General features: G+C 42.8%; 1 protein-coding gene across 9 annotated transcripts in view; it reads right to left on the bottom strand.

Moving 5' to 3' along the window:
* The window catches only part of PIK3R4 (phosphoinositide-3-kinase regulatory subunit 4), a 77,355-nt gene that overhangs the window by 33,043 nt on the left and 24,696 nt on the right, over positions 1–19,616 (bottom strand). For all 9 annotated transcript variants that reach the window (XM_081573205.1, XM_081573211.1, XM_081573203.1 and 6 more), the window contains 3 exons: positions 18,823–18,996; positions 9,521–9,666; positions 7,387–7,590 (listed from right to left, as the gene is read on the bottom strand). In XM_081573205.1, coding sequence (XP_081429331.1) covers positions 7,387–7,590; positions 9,521–9,666; positions 18,823–18,996 — 524 coding nt within the window. The remainder of the gene's footprint in view (positions 1–7,386; positions 7,591–9,520; positions 9,667–18,822; positions 18,997–19,616) is intronic.

Raw genomic sequence — 19,616 nt, 5'->3', positions numbered from 1 at the left:
AAAGTTACATACTGTATAATCCCGTTTACATGAAATATCCAAGACAGGCAAATTCACAGAAACACAAAGCAGACTGAGCGGTTGCCAGGAGGAGAAGCAAATAGGGAGTGACTGCTAACGGAAAAGGACGTTCCTTTCAAGCGATGAAAACGTTCCGGGGGCTTCCCTGGTGGCTCAGACGGTAAAGCGTCAGCCTGCAACGTGGGAACCTAGGTTCGATCCCTGGGTCGGGAAGATCCCCTGGAGAAGGAAATGGCAACCCACTCCAGTATTCTTGACTGGAGAATTCCATGGACAGAGGAGATTGGCAGGCTACATACAGTCCATGGGGTCCCAAAGAGTTAGCAACAACTGAGCAACTTCACAGACTCTAGAAAATGTTCTAGAATTAGACAGTGGTGATGGTTTCACAACTTTGTGAATACACTAAAAACCACTGAAGTGTATGCTTTTAAACACTAAATTTCACTGTCTATGAACTATATCTCAATTAAAAAAAATGTTAGGAATGCACCATCAAAAGACAAAGAAAAAAACCCTGACAAGGACAATTAGCTCAGTTCAGTCTCTCAATCATGTCTGGCTCTTTGCGACCCCATGAACACCAGGCCTCCCTGTCCATCACCAACTCCAGAAGCCTACTCAAACTCATGTCCATTGCATCAGTGATGCCATCCAACCATCTCATCCTCTGTTGTTCCCTTCTCCTCTCGCCTTCAATCTTTCCCAGCATCAGGGTCTTTTCCAGTGAGTCAGTTCTTCGCATGAGCTGGCCAAAGTATTGGAGTTTCAGCTTCAGCATCAGTCCTTCCAGTGAATATTCAGGACTGATCTCCTTTAGGATGGACTGGTTTGATCTCTTTGCTGTTGAAGGGACTCTCAAGAGTCTTCTCCAACACCACAGTTCAAAAGCATCAATTCTTCAGTGCTCAGCTTTCTTTATAGTCCAACTCTCACATCCATACATGACCACTGGAAAAACCATAGCTTTGACAAGATGGACTCTTGTTGGCAAAGTAATGTCTCTGCTTTTTAATATGCTGTCTAGGTTGGTCATAACTTTCCTTCCAAGGAGTAAGCATCCTTTAATTTCATGGTTGCAGTCACCATCTGCAGTGATTCTGGAGCCCAAGAAAATAAAGTCTCTCACTGTTTCCATTGTTTCCCCATCTATTTGCCACGAAGTGATGGGACCGGATGCCATGATCTTAGTTTTCTGAAAGTTGAGCTTTAAGCCAACTTTTTCACTCCCGTCTTTCACTTTCATCAAGAGGCTCTTTAGTTCTTCTTCACTTTCTGCCATAAAGGTGGTGTCATCTGCATATCTGAGGTTATTGATATTTCTCCCGGCAACCCTGACTCCAGTTTGTGCTTCATCCAGCCTGGCATTTCACATGATGTACTCTGCATATAAGTTAAATAAGCAGGGTGACAATATACAGCCTTGACGTACCCCTTTCCTAATTTGGAACTAGTCCGTTATTCCATGCCCAGTTCTAACTGTTGCTTCCTGACCTGCATAAAGATTTCTCAGGAGGCAGGTCAGGTGGTGTGTTATTCCCATCTCTTTCAGAATTTTCCAGTTTATTGTGATCCACGCAGTCAAAGGCTTTGGCGTAATCAATGAAGCAAAAGTAGATGTTTTTCTGGAATTCTCTTGCTTTTTCGATGATCCATCAGATCTGGTAATTTGATCTCTGGTTCTTCTGCCTTTTCTAAATCCAATTTGAACATCTGTAAGTTCACAGTTCATGTACTGTTGAAGCCTGACTTGCAGAATTTTGAACATTACTTTCCTAGTGTGTAAGATGAGTGCAATTGTGTGGTAACTTGAACATTCTTTGGCATTGCCCCTCTTTGGGATTGGAATGAAAACTCAAGTTTTTCAGCCCTCTGGCCCCTGCTGAGTTTTTCAAATCTGGTGGCATACTGAGTGCATTTGTTTTTAGTGATGCATCCTAAGACCCACTTAACATCACACTCCAGGATGTCTGGCATCAGGTTAGTGATCACATCATTGTGGTTATCTGGGTCATGAAGATCTTTTCTGTCTTGTTCTTCTGTATGCTCTTGCTACCTCTTCTTAATATCTTCTGCTTCTGTTCGGTCCATACTGCTTCTGTCCTTTACTGTGCCCATCTTTGTATGAACGCTTCCCTTGGTGTCTCTAATTTTCTTGAAGAGATCTCGTCTTTCCCATTCGACTGTTTACAGCATAAATGTAGTCCATTAACATCCCTCAGACTTCTGCTTCCAGCCATGATGTATAACAGGGACAAGATTTACCCTCCCACTTAAAACAACTTTGAAACCAGACAAAAAATACGAGATGACACTTTTCAGACATTGGAAAACAGGAAGCACAGGGCAATGATTCCCCCAGATAAAGGTGAGTCCTATGACTGTCCCAGCTTACTCTTTGGAGAGTTTCCAGGCCATGGCACAGGGAGGGCGATGGTGGGGGGACTCAGAGTTCATCAGAGCCACATTCAAGAGACTGAAAATCAGAGTTCCAGGAAGCCAAATGGCCAAGCGTGGGGCAGAGCCCTGAAGAAGAGAGATCCCACACCGAGCAAGCGCTGTGGACAGGGCACCGCCAGTCTTGCACCGAGTGCCAAGCTACATGTGCAAGAACACCAACACCCGGGACCAGGAAAAGGCAACAGGAAGCAGCAAGACAAACAAACCCCGAGCAGACACAGGGCTGGGTCACTCACTCTGCTGCTGCCAGCCGGGAGTGAGAGACCTCTCACCACACACGGCACCACGTCCTCACAAGTCCCCAGGAGTCACGCTAAACTGGCCCCTGACCAAAGGCTGCTCTGGATCTCTCCTAACAAAGCTCAGCATCATCAAACCAACTCCAAGTAACTGCAACTGAAGAACAAATCCTGCACAGCCGTCCTCAGGACCCCCATGCATAACAAAATCCACAGATGCTTGATCCCCTAAATAAACAGCTGCACAATATTTGCATGGAACCTACAAACATCTTCCTATATACTTTAAATCACCTCTAGATTACTTATAATACCTCAAACAATGTAAATATTATGTAAAAAGTTGTAAACACAATGTAAATAATATGCAAATAGTTACCAGCATGAGCCAAATTCAAGTTTTGCTTTTTGGAACTTTCTGTAATTTTTTTTTTTTTTTAATTTTCGACCCATGGTTGGTTAATTCATGGATGTGGAATGTGTGGATACAGAGGGCCAACTGTGTAGTGTAAAGGGATTCAGCACCCAACAGTATACAACTCACAATCAACAGAGAAAGAAAACGGATGGCCAGGAATCAGAGATTAGACGAAAACTTACATTTTATTGTATATCTTCTTATATAGCTTTTCAATTTTACACCATCCATCTATACCACCAAGTCAAAATCTTAATTATAAATATGTAAAAGTTTAAAATGCAAATTAAAGTACCTGTACTACTATCTGATTAAATGAATATGAAAAAAACAGGGAGCTCTCATAGATGAGATCAATCTAAAATAATCCTGACATGTGTTACCTCCAGATGGGAAATCCTACTGAAAGTCTGGAGTACAGGCAGATTTCAACTCCCACAGAGGTAATGTTCCAGAGTATGCTGCTAAGTCGCTTCAGTCGTGTCCGACTCTGTGCGACCCCATAGACAGCAGCCCACCAGGCTCCGCCATCCCTGGGATTCTCCAGGCAAGAATACTGGAGTGGGTTGCCATTTCCTTCTCCAGTGCATGAAAGGGAAAAGTGAAAGTGAAGTCGCTCAGTTGTGTCCAACTCTCAGCGACCCCCTGGACTGTAGCCTACCAGGCTCCTCTGTCCATGGGATTTTCCAGGCAAGAGTACTGGAGTGGGGTGCCACTGCCTTCTACAGCTTAGCTACTACAAGTAGGGCTGCAACGAACATGTGAGTGGAAACATCTCTTTAATATCCTATTTTTATTTCCTCTGGATGTATACCCAGAAGGAGGATTACAGGATCATACAGTAGTTCTATTTTTAATTTTTTCGAGGAAATTCCATACTGTTTTCCACAGTACCTTCTTCCCCATTTTGCATTCCCACCAAAAATGTACCAGTGTTCCAACGTCCCCACATCCTCACCAACACTACCCTAATAGTCATAATAGGGGTAAGGTGACATCTCAACTGTGGTTTTGCTTTGCATTTCTCTGAGAATTAGTGACGTCGAGCAACTACTCACAAACCTGTTGGCCATTTATATATCTTCTTTAGAGAAATGTCTATTCAAGTCCTTAGCTCATTTTAAAATTAGGTCATTTAGTTTTTTGCCTTTTCATACTGTTCATGGCGTTCTTGAGGCAAGAATGCTGGAGTGGTTTGCCATTCCCATTTCCAGTGGACCACATTTCGTCAGTGAAAGTAAAGAGGAACTAAAGAGCCTCTTGATGAGAGTGAAAGAGAAGAGTGAAAAAGCTGGCTTAGAACACCATTCAAAAAACTAAGATCATGGCATAAGCCTCCATCACTTCATGGCAAATAGAAGAGGAAAAAATAGAAATTGACAGATTTTATTTTCTTGGGCTCCAAAATCACTGCAGATGGTGACCACAGCCAAGAAATGAAAAGACCCTTGCTCCTTGGAAGGAAAACTATGACAAACCTAGAGAGCGTATTAAAAGCAGAGACATCACTTGGCCAATCAAAGTCCATATAGTCAAAGCTATGGTTTTTCCACAGGGGACTGGACTGGAATGCAAAAGTAGGAAGTCAAGAAACACCTGGTGTAACAGGCACGTTTGGCCTTGGAGTACAAAATGAAGCAAGGCAAAGGCTAATAGAGTTTTGCCACGAGAACGCACTGGTCATAGCAAACACCCTATTCCAACAACACAAGAGAAGACTCTACACGTGGACATCACCAGATGGTCAACACCGAAATCAGATTGATTATATTCTTTCCAGAGTATACTTTAGGTCTATTATCTGGTGCTCTGAATATAGCAGAGAAACAATGCCAGGCTGCTCTGGAAAGGCCTATTTTAATCACACCACATCTCAAGTGTCCTCAGGTGGTCCTACAGAAGAGAGCACTGCAGAACTCCAAGCAAAAGAAAAAAAAAAAAATTCTGCAGGAGGGTACATTCTACAGAGGCTAAAAACATCTCTCTCCTCTTTGTATTCCTGACATTAGGACAAGAACTCATTTCCCACCTCCAAAATCTCCTCTGGCTCCAGGCCTCTTCTAGTAACCCCAACAAAGTCAGTAGAACAGGGACCAAAAAGAAGGAAAAGCAGAGAAAAGACTCGCAAAGGGCTGGCAGAGATGAGCTGCCCAGGGCCTCTTCCTAGGTCCACATAAACCCCCAGCAAGCCTCTCAGCTTTAGCTCCCTATCCTCTGTGCATTTTCAGAGGCAAGATGGCACTGTGAGGGGCGGGGGGGAGGCGTGCAGAGTGAAGACAGGTTTAGGTTCCAACGTCAGCTTTGAAACCCAATGTTCACTGACTGTGCGTGCACAGGAGCTCAACTACCCTCACTGAGCCTCCGTGTCCTTATCTAATAAAATGATGCCAGTATCTACTTGTCAAGCTTACTTCAAGGACAGTCAGACAACACAGAAAGTAGACTCACTGTGCGCTCAAACCGGGGCAGCCAATGTTATGCTGCTACTTCCAAGGGCCTCAGAGACTCTAGCCTGCTGTCCCTTCCAGCAGCAGCACCTACCCCTTGAGGCAGAGCATCCTTGCCCCTGAGGAGTCTCCTGAGACTATCTGTGACTAGTGTCCTAAGACTATCCATGTTCCCCGTTCCCACTCACAGAAAGGGGAGATGAGTGAGGACCTCAAGCAGTGAGGCTCAGAATACAAGCCAGTGAGAGTGCAGTGACTTCGTCGGGACCCCAGGGATGGGGGCTGGCACCGGGGGAGCAGAGGGCCCTGGGGCCGGGAAGAAGAGCAGCCGGACACAGAAGGGCTATCAAGGCTGCCGCTCCCTCGCCCTCCCTTTACCTGGGGCAGCGGAAAACTGACACCCAGGGCAAGGTGAGAAGCAAAATGAGGAGCTAAGGTGGTTCCACAAAATAACTAATGACTCTCATGGAAGAGAAAACTTCCGTACAGAACAGTTCCACTTAATATACAGGATTTGCACGGAAGAGAGAAATACAAAAGAATCATACTATTCGAGCTCCAAGAAACATCTAAATTGGGGGGGGGGTTATTGCAAGCTGAAATCTTTTCAGTAAGAATTACTTGCTCAGGAGAAAGAATTGGAAAATGTGATTCAATATTCAATTTTCCATAAACTGGAAAATATATCTAATGTACAAGCCAAGGTTAAAAGAAAGCTCAAAGAAACAAGCTCTCTGGCAATCCAAGTCACACCAAATTGAAGTTCTCTGAAAGACAGGAAACAGAACCACTGGCTTAGAAGGGACTTTCAGAGGCAGCTCAAATCTCCAGATAAAGTTAGACCTCAAAGAACCAAGATGTTTATCAACCAGCATCCCACAGAAGCCTACTGCAGCATTCAATCACCCAAACCAACATCTGGGCATCAAACAGCACTGGATATTCAGTGGCAGGCATCAATGTGAAAGGGGTCACATCCCGAAGCTGGCAATTCTCCCCCTGGAAGAGCAGTGTTTTCTCACCTTCTTTCCTCTTAGACAAGATAATGACCGCTACTCATTCTCTTAACCATAATGTCCCACAGACTTAAAGACGGTCATTAAAGGGGACCCCAAGTATTCACTCTAAGGCTCACGGAACATCTTTTCAGAACCCGTAACCTTTATTTCTAACCAGTTACATTCCTAATTTGTTTTCTCTAGGATCCACACATCCCCTCTAAAATAGGATGCTGAATCTAGATTTAAATAACGCCAAGCATAACAACAAGGATTCCTAGTTCTAATGAGATTTGTTAAGAAGGATTCAAATCCATAGATTTCCAAGATATAGCAGTAAACTGCTGGTTTATTCAATCTAAGACACATTAGAAGTCCCAGCATTTTAGCTGTTTGCCTGTAGTGAAGACCCTCTAAATTTGAGCTGAATTAAACCAAGATTTTTCTTTATTGCATTTGTGTTCTGTAATTTTTTTCTAGCTTTATTTCTTTATATTTTTGATGAAATATGAAATACAATCAAGAATATTACTTGAATCTAAGGTTGTATCTACTTTTCCCCTCATTTACATAGCCAGCAACCACAAACAAACTTACCAGGTCTCCCATGATTCCTTATTTAACTCAGCCCAGTGCCTTATCATCTTCACAGTGTGCCTTAGAGCAGATGCATATCTGCCCGATTTATTTACTCATTTGCTATGTCACAACTTAATCAAAAATATTCTTACACGCTAGATGTATGCCTCCATGCTTTTATAAAATCTGCATTTAAACGTAAGATTTTGGAAAGGTGATCCCACCTGTGAGAGCAGTTTCTTCAGAAGCTGTGCTACTGCAGGGTCCTCGGGTGCAGGGCAGTCGGGGCGAGACCCGCTTCGCTTCTTCTGACGCATGTGAAGATGTCTGAACAAGCTAGTGATATCTTTAGACCGCAAAGCGTAATCAAATATAGAACGACTTACTGGCTCTTTTAAAACACTGAGTAGAACAAGTTTTCTTTCAATCTATATTAGAAAAATAAAAAGAATCAGCCAAAGATATAACATACAGTACAACTGTTTTCAAATTCAATAAATATAACCTGTGTAAAGTGAACATAGGTATTCATTTTCTAAGAAAATGGGAGATATCAACATCTGAAACTTTTGCTTAGAAGAAAAAAGAACACCAGTGACCTTTAGAGAGTGAAGGTATTTCTTCATTCATTGTTAGCATTTGAGTATACTTTTGTATCTATCATACTTGAGTATTAACCAAATTCCAGACTAGAAAAGTTCAGACCCCAAGCTTTCTAGATCTCAAAACGTCAGGTGACTTTCCAGATCTACAAAGGATCTGCAGTTCACAGGTCTAACGGCCAAAAGGTACTAATCCAGAGAAGATGCTCAAGACCCACAGGGCCACCCTTCAGTCATCAGCTTTTCCCAACAGCTTCACCCACTTCAAAAAAACATCACTCTCTCCCACAGAGTTCTCAAAATCTTTTCTTTCCTAGTCCCCAAGAATATTCTCCTTGTCAAATCGTTTATAATAAAAGGGATTCAACAGTAACCAAGAGGACTTTTTAGATATATTTAACTACCTGGTGAGTTGGCCAATAGAAATCAGCATAAAGAGGTATCTTTTGTCTAATCAAAACTGCAGAAAAGCAAGAATTGTGAAGCATATAGATAAGCAGTCTCTCAACTCCTACACCGGGCCTTTCAAAATACACAACAATGATAAAAGCAAAAAGTAACACTAATAACAATTTCTGAGAAACAAGGAGAATGGTGTGGATTTCTAACAAACCATGTAAATATCAGATTTATTTTAGTAAAACACAACTTAAAGTTATTACAAATGTATGCAATTTTTCAATCCCACAAACACTTCTTTCTTTCATTAATAGTTTAAGAGCCAAACTTCCATGGTTCAAAATAGAATAAGCAGTCAAAGCAGTAGGAATCTCTAGACCTGGCTTCTAAGAAAGCCTTAATAAACTTCAAAAAAGGAGGTCATATTTTTAGCAATATTATCCATCTTTCACAGATATATAAATTGTTCTCAGGATGAAAATTTTAATTTACAAACTCTATGAAAGAAAGAATGATGATTCCCCAAGTTGGATTAATCTATTATGAAAAGCAAAGACTGACGGCAGTCACAGCCACTTATTTGCAGAGGACGTCCAAGGCCATTTCTCCAACCACAGGGAAGGTACACTGGGCTTGTAAAAGTAGGAGAAAGCTAGAGAGGAACAGGAACTTGCAAAGGAAAAATAGGTATTTCAGGATGCTTTAGCAACTAGAATCACCTCTCCAAAGTCCATTCAATTTAAATATCTATCAATATTTTGATAGCTGGCTGTCCAACAAAATGAAGGGTATATACACTGACAAGCTGGATAAATAATTGCCTTGTACAAAGCAAAGACCCAAAGTTTATCAACAAGTGCTAAGCTGCTTGGGAAGGGGTGGGGGAGGGGCGGGGGAGCAAGAGGGGTCAGTCTCATTAGATTAAAAAAAAAAAAAGGAACCAGAACCAGTGAGTGCTCTAAAAACCAATTTTTGAAAAAGCCTGCTTTCAATTTATTAGAAATGTGGACTTGGGCTGAAATCAGTTATACTTTTATAACAAAAGCAGGTCCATCAATATATATTTCTGCTACACTTCCCTTAACAGCAGATGCTTCAGACACCACACAGAAGGAGAAAAGGTGAACCACTCAGCCGGCACTACACACAATATGATGGACAACATAACAGCTCCCTGGACTTCTCTCACCTCCCAGAGCGTCTGTCCATTAACATTAACTACCTTGAAAGAAATGTGGAAATTCTACAGTCCAGTTTAAATCTTTAAAAGTTTAAATAAAAATAGGACTCTCCAAACCTTTTTCTTAAAGGGGCACAGTTGGAAGGGAGGATTGATTCCAAGCTGCAACATGCATACCTGTATTATTGGTTGAGTAATATATGGGTCAAGGTAAGGCATCAGTTTGCAGTAGACATCAGCTGTGCTTATTTGGTGAGCTACCACAGTGATAAATCCCACAGCACCATAGCGTATCCATAGGTTGGGATGACACAGAAAGGGAGCTAAGAGGGAAAAAAAAAGGCATGGATTAAACCATGTTCATAAAGAGTTTCCCACTATTAAGATACACAAATGTTTACCTTATAACACTATTGATAAAAGGATTATACCAAATGTTACTATCAGGTTGCCTCTGATTGTCCTGGGACATAAACTGAACCAGATGAAGATACTGACATTATAATATTCCTGACCATAAATATGAACAATATCGTAAGAGAGTAAAAATAGTTACCTCTTTCCTTGGGATTCAACTCTTATATTTTTAGTCAGGGCTGAAGATGACGGGACACATACTCATTTACGAGACTGAGTTAAAAACTACTGGACAGAAACGTAAGTCCCAACAGTACATGGCAAACCGTTACCCCCCATGTAATCCACCTAACGGAAGTCCAAGGATGCACCATCCACCACACAGAACGCAAGGACACTACGAAGGTGTTTCTCCTCCAACTCATGGCTTGGATTAAGGGAATGATTTCACCTGACTGACATTTACTTAAATGCAAAGATCTGATCGTATCAAATACAATACTCATGAATTCATTCACAAGGCAATATGAATTGAGGCTGAAAGGCTGAAAACACATGCTGCCCATTGTTAAAGAGTTAACATGTAAGATTAAACCACAAAATTAAATGAGTATCTTTTCACATCTTTTAACTATTTTCTGTACGACACCTAAAGTCAATGATTTCAACTAACTGAAGATTTAGGATAAAATTCAAACAGCTAAACTAACTGGATTTAGAATAAAATTCAAACTTCTAAAAGCAAAAAACAACAACAAAAAAAAACAAAAACCTATTAGTTCTGAGAATACAGAGACATCATCATTTAGAGAACACTGATGTCACAGGAAATTCAGGCTAACAGAGAAATAAGGATTCTGTCACCACGAGGTCGATCCCATGGTGGAGTGAGATGCTCCCTTTGTCCTTCCCCTTTACTCTACAATCAGCACAACACGGAAAACTCAACAAAGGTGCCTCTGCCCAACACAGCCAGGTGCAGAATTCCACTCACCTAGACGTCTAGAGGTGGAGGGACTGGAGCAAACAGGGAAGGGGGGACCAGGGAATACACAGTGGTGACTGCAGTCTGCCCTCCGCCGGCGGCGGCTCTCAGGGCCCTGGCCCCCCTGCAGCAGCGCCGACGGCCTGCGGCGCCCGGGCAGCAGCAGTGGGGCCGGGACCCCTCCCACCGGGCAGAGGCGCCCACAACTCCAGGCCCCACACCTCCACCTGCGGCAGCAAAGCCCTCAGGCATCACAACACCAGACCCGTCAGAAGTGGCCCCGCGACCCCAGCTCTTGCTCACCCTCACCCTCATCCTGTGAGCGTGGCGCCTGGGACTCGGGAGACCCTGCACATGGCAGAGGGCCCACCATCCCGGTGCCCCGGGCAGTGACGCTAGCTACAGCCGCAGCACAAGGCACAGCGCCCCCAGAGGCCGGAGACGCGATCAGGAGGTTACGGGGCTACACCTCTAACAGAGGCAGCAGAAGCTCCTAAACATAACCAGAGGCAGGGCGGATAGAGGAACTTTAAAACTTGGGCTATAGTGCCACCTAACGGACAACAGAAAAAGACTACTAACTTCCAGCCTGGTGAATTATTAGAATCAAGAAGTGTCCACTATGTCAAAGGCACAGGAAGAGAAACACCCTCATCAAGCACCTTGAAGAACAGGAGGAAGATCGTGCCACAAAAAGGAAATGAAAATTTTCCGGAATACACTGAATACAGGGATCTGACAGAGAATTCCAGATAGCCGTCATGAAGAAACTCAAAGAGCCACAGGAAACTCCGAGGCAGTCCAGTGAGCTCGGGAATAAAATTAATGAACAGAAGGAACACTTTACCAAAGAGAGTACAATGCAAAAAAAAAGAGACGTTTGCGCTCGTGACTCTGTCAGCGAGCAAGGACGCTCCTGAGAAAGCAGAATGGCACCAGCACCCGAGGAGGGCCACCTCCCTCCGTGACCACCCCACCCAAAGGGCCAGAAGACATCTTCGGAGGGCTTCCGGAGTCCCGCATGGGGCTCGGCTTCCGCGACGGCGAGGAGCCTGCCGAGGCGCGCGAGGCGCGGGCAGGCTTCCCCAGGGGAGAACGGAAAGTCCTTCTCCCGATTCGCCAGAAAAACTCTGACCACCGTCATCGCTGGGGGAGGGCCCAGTGCCTCAGGAACTGAAACCTTTGAACAATCAGGGACCCCACGCCTCTAGAACGAGAACACGCCAGGAGCCCCTTGAGCTGGGACTGGCGAGATCCAGCCCGGGGCCTCTGGAGTGGGAGCATTGACTCCAAGAGCCTAGAGGCCCAGAGAACTAACCCTGGGAGTATCAGAGAGTGAGAACTCACACAAAGGAAACCACTCGAGTACAAGACCCAGCATCACCCAACCACCCTGTGCAGAAGGCCTCATCTAAGCAACAAACAAATGTACAAACCCAACCATCAGCAGACAGGATCCCCACCTCACTCAGCCCTGCCATCAGAGGAAAATCAAACCAACACTCAGCACAAATCTCACCCTATACGAAGCTTACACAAACCACTGCACCAACCTTAGGGGGGCAGAAACCAAAAGGAAGAAAGAATTCAACCTTGAAGCCTGGGAAAAGGAGACCTCAAACACAATAATTTAAAAAAGATAATCATGAAAAGGCAGATAAATATTACACAAATGAAGGAACAAATTTAGAAAGACAGAAGTCCAAATAAATGAAGAGGAAATTACAAATCAAAACTACGATAAGATCACCTCACACTGGTCAGAATGGCCATCGTCAAAAAGTCTACAAACAATAAATGTTGGAGAGGATGTGGAGAAAAGGGAACCTTCTTGCACTGTTGGTGGGAATGTAAACTGATACAGCCACTATGGAAGACGGTATGGAGATTCCTTAAAAAAATTAGGAATAAAGCCACCATATGACCCAGCAATCCCACTCCTAGGTATATACCCTGAGGAAACCAGAAGTGAAAAAGACACATGTACCTATGAGATGTTTTATATAAACCTCATGGTAACCACATGGACTGTAGCCCATCAGGCTCCTCTGTCCATGGGATTCTCCAGGCAAGAATCCTGGAGTGGGTGGCCATTCCCCTCTCCAGCGGATCTTCCCCACCCAGGGATCAAAGCCGGGTCTCCTGCATTGCAGGCAGCCTCTTTACCATAGGGGCCACCAAGGAAGCCCATGACATCCCTTATATATGGAACCTAAAAATAAATGTTTCAAATTAAGTTACTTGCAAAGCAGAAAGAGACTCACAGACTCAGAGAATGAAACTACGGTTGCCATGGGGGAAGGATGGTGGAAGGCACAGGTAAGGAGTCTGGGGTGGGTTTGTACACACTGCTATACTAGAAATGGACAACCACCAGGGAACTACGGCAGATCGCGTGAAACTGCGCCAGTCACGGGGCAGCCTGGATGGGAGGGGAGTGTAGGGGAGAATGCATACATGTCTATGTATGGCTCAGTCCCTTTGTCGCTCACCTGAAACTATCACAACATTTTCAGTCGGCTATAACCCGATACAAAATAAAAGGTTAAAAGAAAAAATAAGACCCAACTACATATGCTGCCTCCAGGACGCTTACCTCGGCTCTGAGGACAAACATAGGCTCAAAGTGAAGGGATAGAAGACTCCAAATTACAGCCTAAACAGAAGGAATGTAGCCATACTCATATCAAGTAAAACAGGCTTCAAGCCAAAAAAAGGTAACAAAAGACAAAGATGAACAGTATATAACGATAAATTGGACAATTCATCAGGAAGACATGATAGTGATTTGTATATACATATAGACACACACACACCCAATTCAGGAGCACCAAAACATACACAACAATCATTAACAGACCTAAAGGAAGCAACTGAGCAAGAGAAACTAGGGGACTTTAACACCCCACGTACATCAATGGCTAGGTCACCACCCAGAGAGAGAGACCCACACCTGTCAACGGGAGCACATGATATGCGATGGAGAAAGGACAGCCTCTTCAACAGCCCTGGGAAAACGGAACAACTACCTGCGCTCTCTCTCACCGTCACAAAAACCAACGCAGAATGGATTTAACACTGGAAGGTGAGACCTGAAAGCAGACAACTGCTAACGGAAAACACAAGACAGCATGCTCTCTGACAACAGTCTTAGCAAAAATCTTTAGATATGTCTCCTCAGACAAGAGAAACAAAAATAAACAAATGGGGCGACACCAACCTAAAAAGCTTCTGCACACAAAAAAGAAATCATCAACAAGACAGACAACCTACTGAGTGGGAGAAGATATCTGCAAGTCATGTAGCTGATAAGGGGTTAAAGTCAATATATATAAAGAACTCAGACAACTCAACAACCAAACAACAACCTGCGTAATAAATGGGCAGAGGAGCTCAATTTTTCCAAAGAAGACATACAGTTGGCTAGTACACAGATGTGAAGGTTTTCACCACCACTGATGATAAAGGAAATGCAAATCAAAACTACAATGAGCTATCACCTCACACACTTAGAACGGCTGTTATCAAAAAGATGAGAAACAGCAAGTGCTGGAAAGGATGTGTAGAAAAGGAAACCTTTCTTACACTGTAGACATGGAAACTGGAGGAGTCACTATGGAAAACACCGTGGAGATTCCTCAAAAAATTAAGAAGAGAAATACCATAAGAGCCAGCTATTTCTGGCTATTTCGTGTGCCACACATAAGTGATTTATCCAAAGAATAAAACACTAATTCAAAAAGATCTATGAACCCCTATGTTCATTATAGCTTTATTTACAATAGCCAAGACACGGGAACTACCTAAGTGCCCATCAGTGGATAAAGAAGATGTGGTATAAATGTGATGGAACGTTACTTAACCATAAAAAAAGCAAAATCTTGCCATGTGCAACGGCATAGATGGACCTTGAGTGTGTTAAGCTAAGTTAAATATGTCAGACAGAGAAAGAAAAATATCATATGATTTCACTTACATGTAGCGCACAAAAAACAAACAAAAACTAATAAATGAACTCAGCCGAACAAAAACAAGCGTATAAATACAGAGGACACAGTAACAGTTACCAGAGGGGCAGGGAGGAGGGTAAGATGGGTAAAGAGGATCAGCTGAACGATGGCGGACAGAAACTCAATTTTTGGTGGTGAGCACACGGCAGTGTGCACAGCAGCAGAAATATAATGCTGTACACGTGAAACCTGGGTGATGTTACTTCCATAAAAATAAATCTAAAAAATAAGAAATGATCAAAAAAAAAAGGAATACTATTTTGTGCTAATCTTACTTACATAAATAGGGCAAGAGAAAAAAACTGTTCAATATATCTGTCTCCAAAGTTCTCCCGTTTCCAATTCTTCTAACTACACATGGAGGTGGTTTTGGTTATTTCATCAACATCCTGCAGCTTCTGAGACAGCCAACAATGGAAGGGCCGGAGTTTCCCTCTGACAACAGAGAAAACGAGGGCTGGAAAAACACTGAAAAACCTCCAAAAGGTAACTCAACTCAAGACGACCTGGCCGGAGTGAGGCAGAGGAAGAGCGGCCCCAGCCCCTCGTGCCCCGTGTCGCGGTCACAGGCCTCCCTGCGCTGGCCGTGCACGGCGGGTGCGTCCCCGCCCGCCCTCACCCCAGCCACAGTGCCTGCTCCAGCAAACGGAATGTCTGCAGGTGCGACAAGAGGCTCGGAGTGTGCAGCACAGCTCAGCTTCTGCCACCACCCAGGACGTCACCTGGGTAGCTGCTGCCCCTCCGCCGTGGCCCACAGTCCCCACAGACAGTCTGGGAGATGCAAAGCCTGAAGCAGAGCCGCCCACAGAGCTCGCATCTAGGTGCAGGATGAGAATCTGACAGAAGCACTTTGAGATTCTGTGGCTGATTGTTGCACAGCATTATTCTGTCGGTAAGCAGCTAACGGATACAAAGAACCTCAAAGATGCCAAATACAAGAAAACAGAATCAAAAGGATTTTCTATAGAGCATCCAATACATTCCCAGTTTTCTGGGGACAAGTGGAGGGAAAGGCAGAGGATTCCCAGGTGGCTCAGCAATAAAGAACCCGCCTGCCAGTGAAGGAGACACAGGTGTGATCCCTGGGTCGGCAAGATCCCTGGAGAAGCAAATGGCAACCGGCTCCAACATTCTTGCCTGGGAAGTCTCACGGACAGAGGAACCTGGTGGGCTACAGTCCATGGGGTCGCAAAGGCTCGGACATGACTTGGCAACTGAACAACAACGACAAGAGGGAAAGATGAGTTTTCATAATGTCAAAGTGGGAAGACTGAGTAATATCAATCATGATAATCACCACCACCAACACAGTTCCCGAGAAGAATCACTACAACAGACTAACCACACATGGTTTAAAGATAGAACAGAGAGAGGCATACAGTTTATCACTTGTTTTCTAAGTAAGTCGGTGTTTCTAAGCTATTAAAAACGTTTTTCTTTTAAATAGTTCAAAATGCCAGCAAATGATTATTTGCTTGATTTTTCTCAGCATGGCTCGTCTTCATCCCCATAGGTAGTATCAAATTCAGTTCTAGTTCCAAAGGAGTTCCACATCCAAAAAGCTCCAAATCCAATGGGCCACACTGGATTTATTCCATACCTCAAGATAATTATTTTTACATTAAACTTAAGATACTTGAAGACCCCGACTAGAAACAGCAGGACTCAGAAAAATCTCTGTAGATTTTGACAAGAGAGGTAAAAAATTATCTTTTATGATAATTTTTGCTTAAAAATTGACAGACATCCATTATTCAGATAAATAAAATGCTGCTGCTGCTGCTAAGTCGCTTCGGTCATGTCCGACTCTGTGCGACCCCATAGACGGCAGCCCACCAGGCTCCGCCGTCCCTGGGGTTCTCCAGGCAAGAACACTGGAGTGGGTTGCCATTTCCTTCTCTAGTATTTATATACTATATTAAATCTCAAAAATAATTTCCAGATAAGCAACAGAAGGAATACATTATGTGAAATTATAATATACAAGTACATATTTATATATAAAGGATTTTCATTAGAATAAAGAATATCAAAGTTGAAAGCAAGGAAAATTTGACCCTTAAAAGGTAATGCCACTTTCACAGGAGAGAAAAAAAAAAACAACACTGATGTGAGAAATGAGCAGGAAACTATTCCAGGCAGCAAGATATGTGTGAGGATGATATGTTTTCTCTTTAATATTCTCATGAAAAGGGGTACTTTCTACATCTGCCTTATACTACATAGGACAAGAAACTCAAAAGACATTCTAACATCTTTTATTGTATTAATAATATCTGCTTCCCAAACTATTAGCTCTTTAAAAGTTGAGGAAAAAAGAGAGATGATTCCCTCAAGGTTTAGTACTTTGTAGCTTACACAAAAAAATTAAAAGCACTTCAGTGCAGAAGAGATTTTTATCATGATTACATTGCCAATACTCAAAACTTCACTATTAAATTTGTCGTTCTTTTAACATAATCATCAAAAAAATTCAAATTAGGATTACCTAAGAGAATGATTATAGATATTAGAGTGCAAAATAAGAAATCTACATATACTCAAATTTCCACAAATTTTTTCTTTTAAAAAGCTATATTCATGCATAAAAACTTCCAGAAATTTATACCTCTACTATCTAACCATCTCATTCCAATAATCAAAATAATAATTTGTCTTTTTTTCTCCGAGGATTGCCTCAAGAGAAACTTATCAACCAAATCTAATTTTGAGTTTTTATAAATTTTCTTGGCAAAGCATTAAGCAGTAATAAAATATTTTATCTAAAAAGGTAATTATCTAAGATTTCATGTCTTCTCAGTACAAAGCCAACTTGCAATCTTACATTGGCTACTTCCGTAAAATGAAGTGATAAGAAAACTAAAAGCTTCTAATATTTTTACTTTTACAAAGGATCACATGTATCTGCTTGTTCTTATTCTGAACTTTAAATTGATAAACATAGATAACTATTATAAAGGTAAAGGAATTAATCCTTTCATTAGTTAATAAAATTACTAACAGTAGTAATGGCAATACTACAAGTGTTTGGTGATCAGCGTAATAACAGAAGTCATAGACAATCTTTCACATACAGTCTCAACATAATAATCAAGTGTCCAAAAACATAAGCTAACTCTTCAGAGCAGTTAAAGATTTTATCTACATTGTGTTAAAAAAAAATCTTCATCTTTCCAGGATCACCAAGACTTAACTACAGATTAAAACAAAGGTATATTTCCCAACCTGGGCTGGAGAACCAATGCTCCTGTGTGTGGCCTGTGTGTACTCACATACTACATGCACGCAGGCGTAAGCGTGCACACACACACAAAATGGACAAAAGAGCTGAAAATCTGACTCTAGAGTGTCTAGAAATTTCACAATGCTAGCAATCAGTTGTAGTCATTCCCTTTCCCAGGGGATCTTCCCAACCCAGTGATCGAACTCAGGTCTCCTGCACTACAGGCAGATTCTTTACCATCTGAGCCACCAGAGAAGCCCATGTTTCTCTTCAGTTCAGTTCAGTCCAGTAGCTCAGTCGTGTCCGACTCTTTGCGACGCCATGAACCACAGCATGCCAGGCCTCCCTGTCCATCACCAGCTCCCAGAGGCCATTCAAACTCATGTCCATCAAGTCGGTGATGCCATCCAGCCATCTCATCCTCTGTCATCCCCTTCTCCTCCTGCCCCCAATCCTTCCCAGCATTAGGGTCTTTTCCAATGAGTCAGCTCTTCGCATGAGGTGGCCAAAGTATTGGAACTTTCAGCTTCAACATCAGTCCTTCCAATGAACACCCAGGACTGATCTCCTTTAGGACGGACTGGTTGGATCTCCTTGCAGTCCAAGGGACTCTCAAGAGTCTTCTCCAACACAGTTCAAAAGCATCAATTCTTTAGCACTCAGCTTTCTTCACAGTCCAACTCTCACATCCATACATGACTACTGGAAAAACCATAGCCTTGACTAGACGGACCTTTGTTGGCAAAGTAATGTCTCTGCTTTTTAATATGCTGCCTAGGTTGGTCATAACTTTCCTTCCAAGGAGTAAGCGTCTTTTAATTTCACGGCTGCAATCACCATCCGCAGATATTTCTCTTACCAACCCCTAATTTTCCCATCTTAATTTTAAGAAGCAAAAACTTACCAATATCACTGGCAAACTCGTAGACATGGGGTTTTTGTAGCAGCCCTAATTGACACATACAGGTAAGGGCGTTAAGAGCTTTCACAATAACAAATTCCTCAGCATCACTAAGACCTTGTTGCAGCAGGGGTTTGAGAATTGAGGAGCTTTGCCAGCCAACATAGGCAGCAACACCTGAAAAAGAGAAGCAATCATACATGATTTTTTTATACCTGAAAGTACAAATGTTATTAGTGAAAGTGTTAGTTGCTCAGTCGTGTCCTCAACTCGTTGCGATCCCATGGACTGTAGCCTGTCAGGTTCCCCTATCCATGGAATTCTCCAAGCAAGAATACTGGAGTGGGTTGCCATTTCCTTCTCCAGGGGATCTTCCCGACCAGGGATCGAACCTGGGTCTCTTGCATTACAGGCAGATTCTTTACCATTGAGCCACCAGGGAATAAAATGAATCAAAAACCAAATATATTGAGCAATAACCCAGGGAGAGACACTGCATTTCCTACCCAACACAATAAATAAGAAAGACCTACACCAATGCCAATCATCAAGAAATTCTGCGACACCAAGGGGAAAAAGAGCCTATAAGCTTAGAGAAAGAAAAGTACAGATCCCCTAAAAAGGTAGTAGAATCAGACCGGCATCAGATGATCTTCAGCACCCATGTAGGCTAGAACACAACAGGGCAAGATCTTCAAGATTATGGAAGAAATTTTATACCCAAACTGTCAATAAAATAAGGATACAAAAATGAGTTGTTGTGAGACATGCAAGAACTATATGTGGTTACCTCCCAC

Source organism: Giraffa tippelskirchi, chromosome 2 (genome assembly GCF_054371585.1).
Source record: "Giraffa tippelskirchi isolate mGirTip1 chromosome 2, T2T-mGirTip1v1.2.pri, whole genome shotgun sequence".
Taxonomy (NCBI): Eukaryota; Metazoa; Chordata; class Mammalia; order Artiodactyla; family Giraffidae; genus Giraffa; species Giraffa tippelskirchi.
The sequence above is the reverse complement of the archived record's forward strand: the minus strand, read 5'-3'. Positions and strand labels throughout refer to the sequence as shown.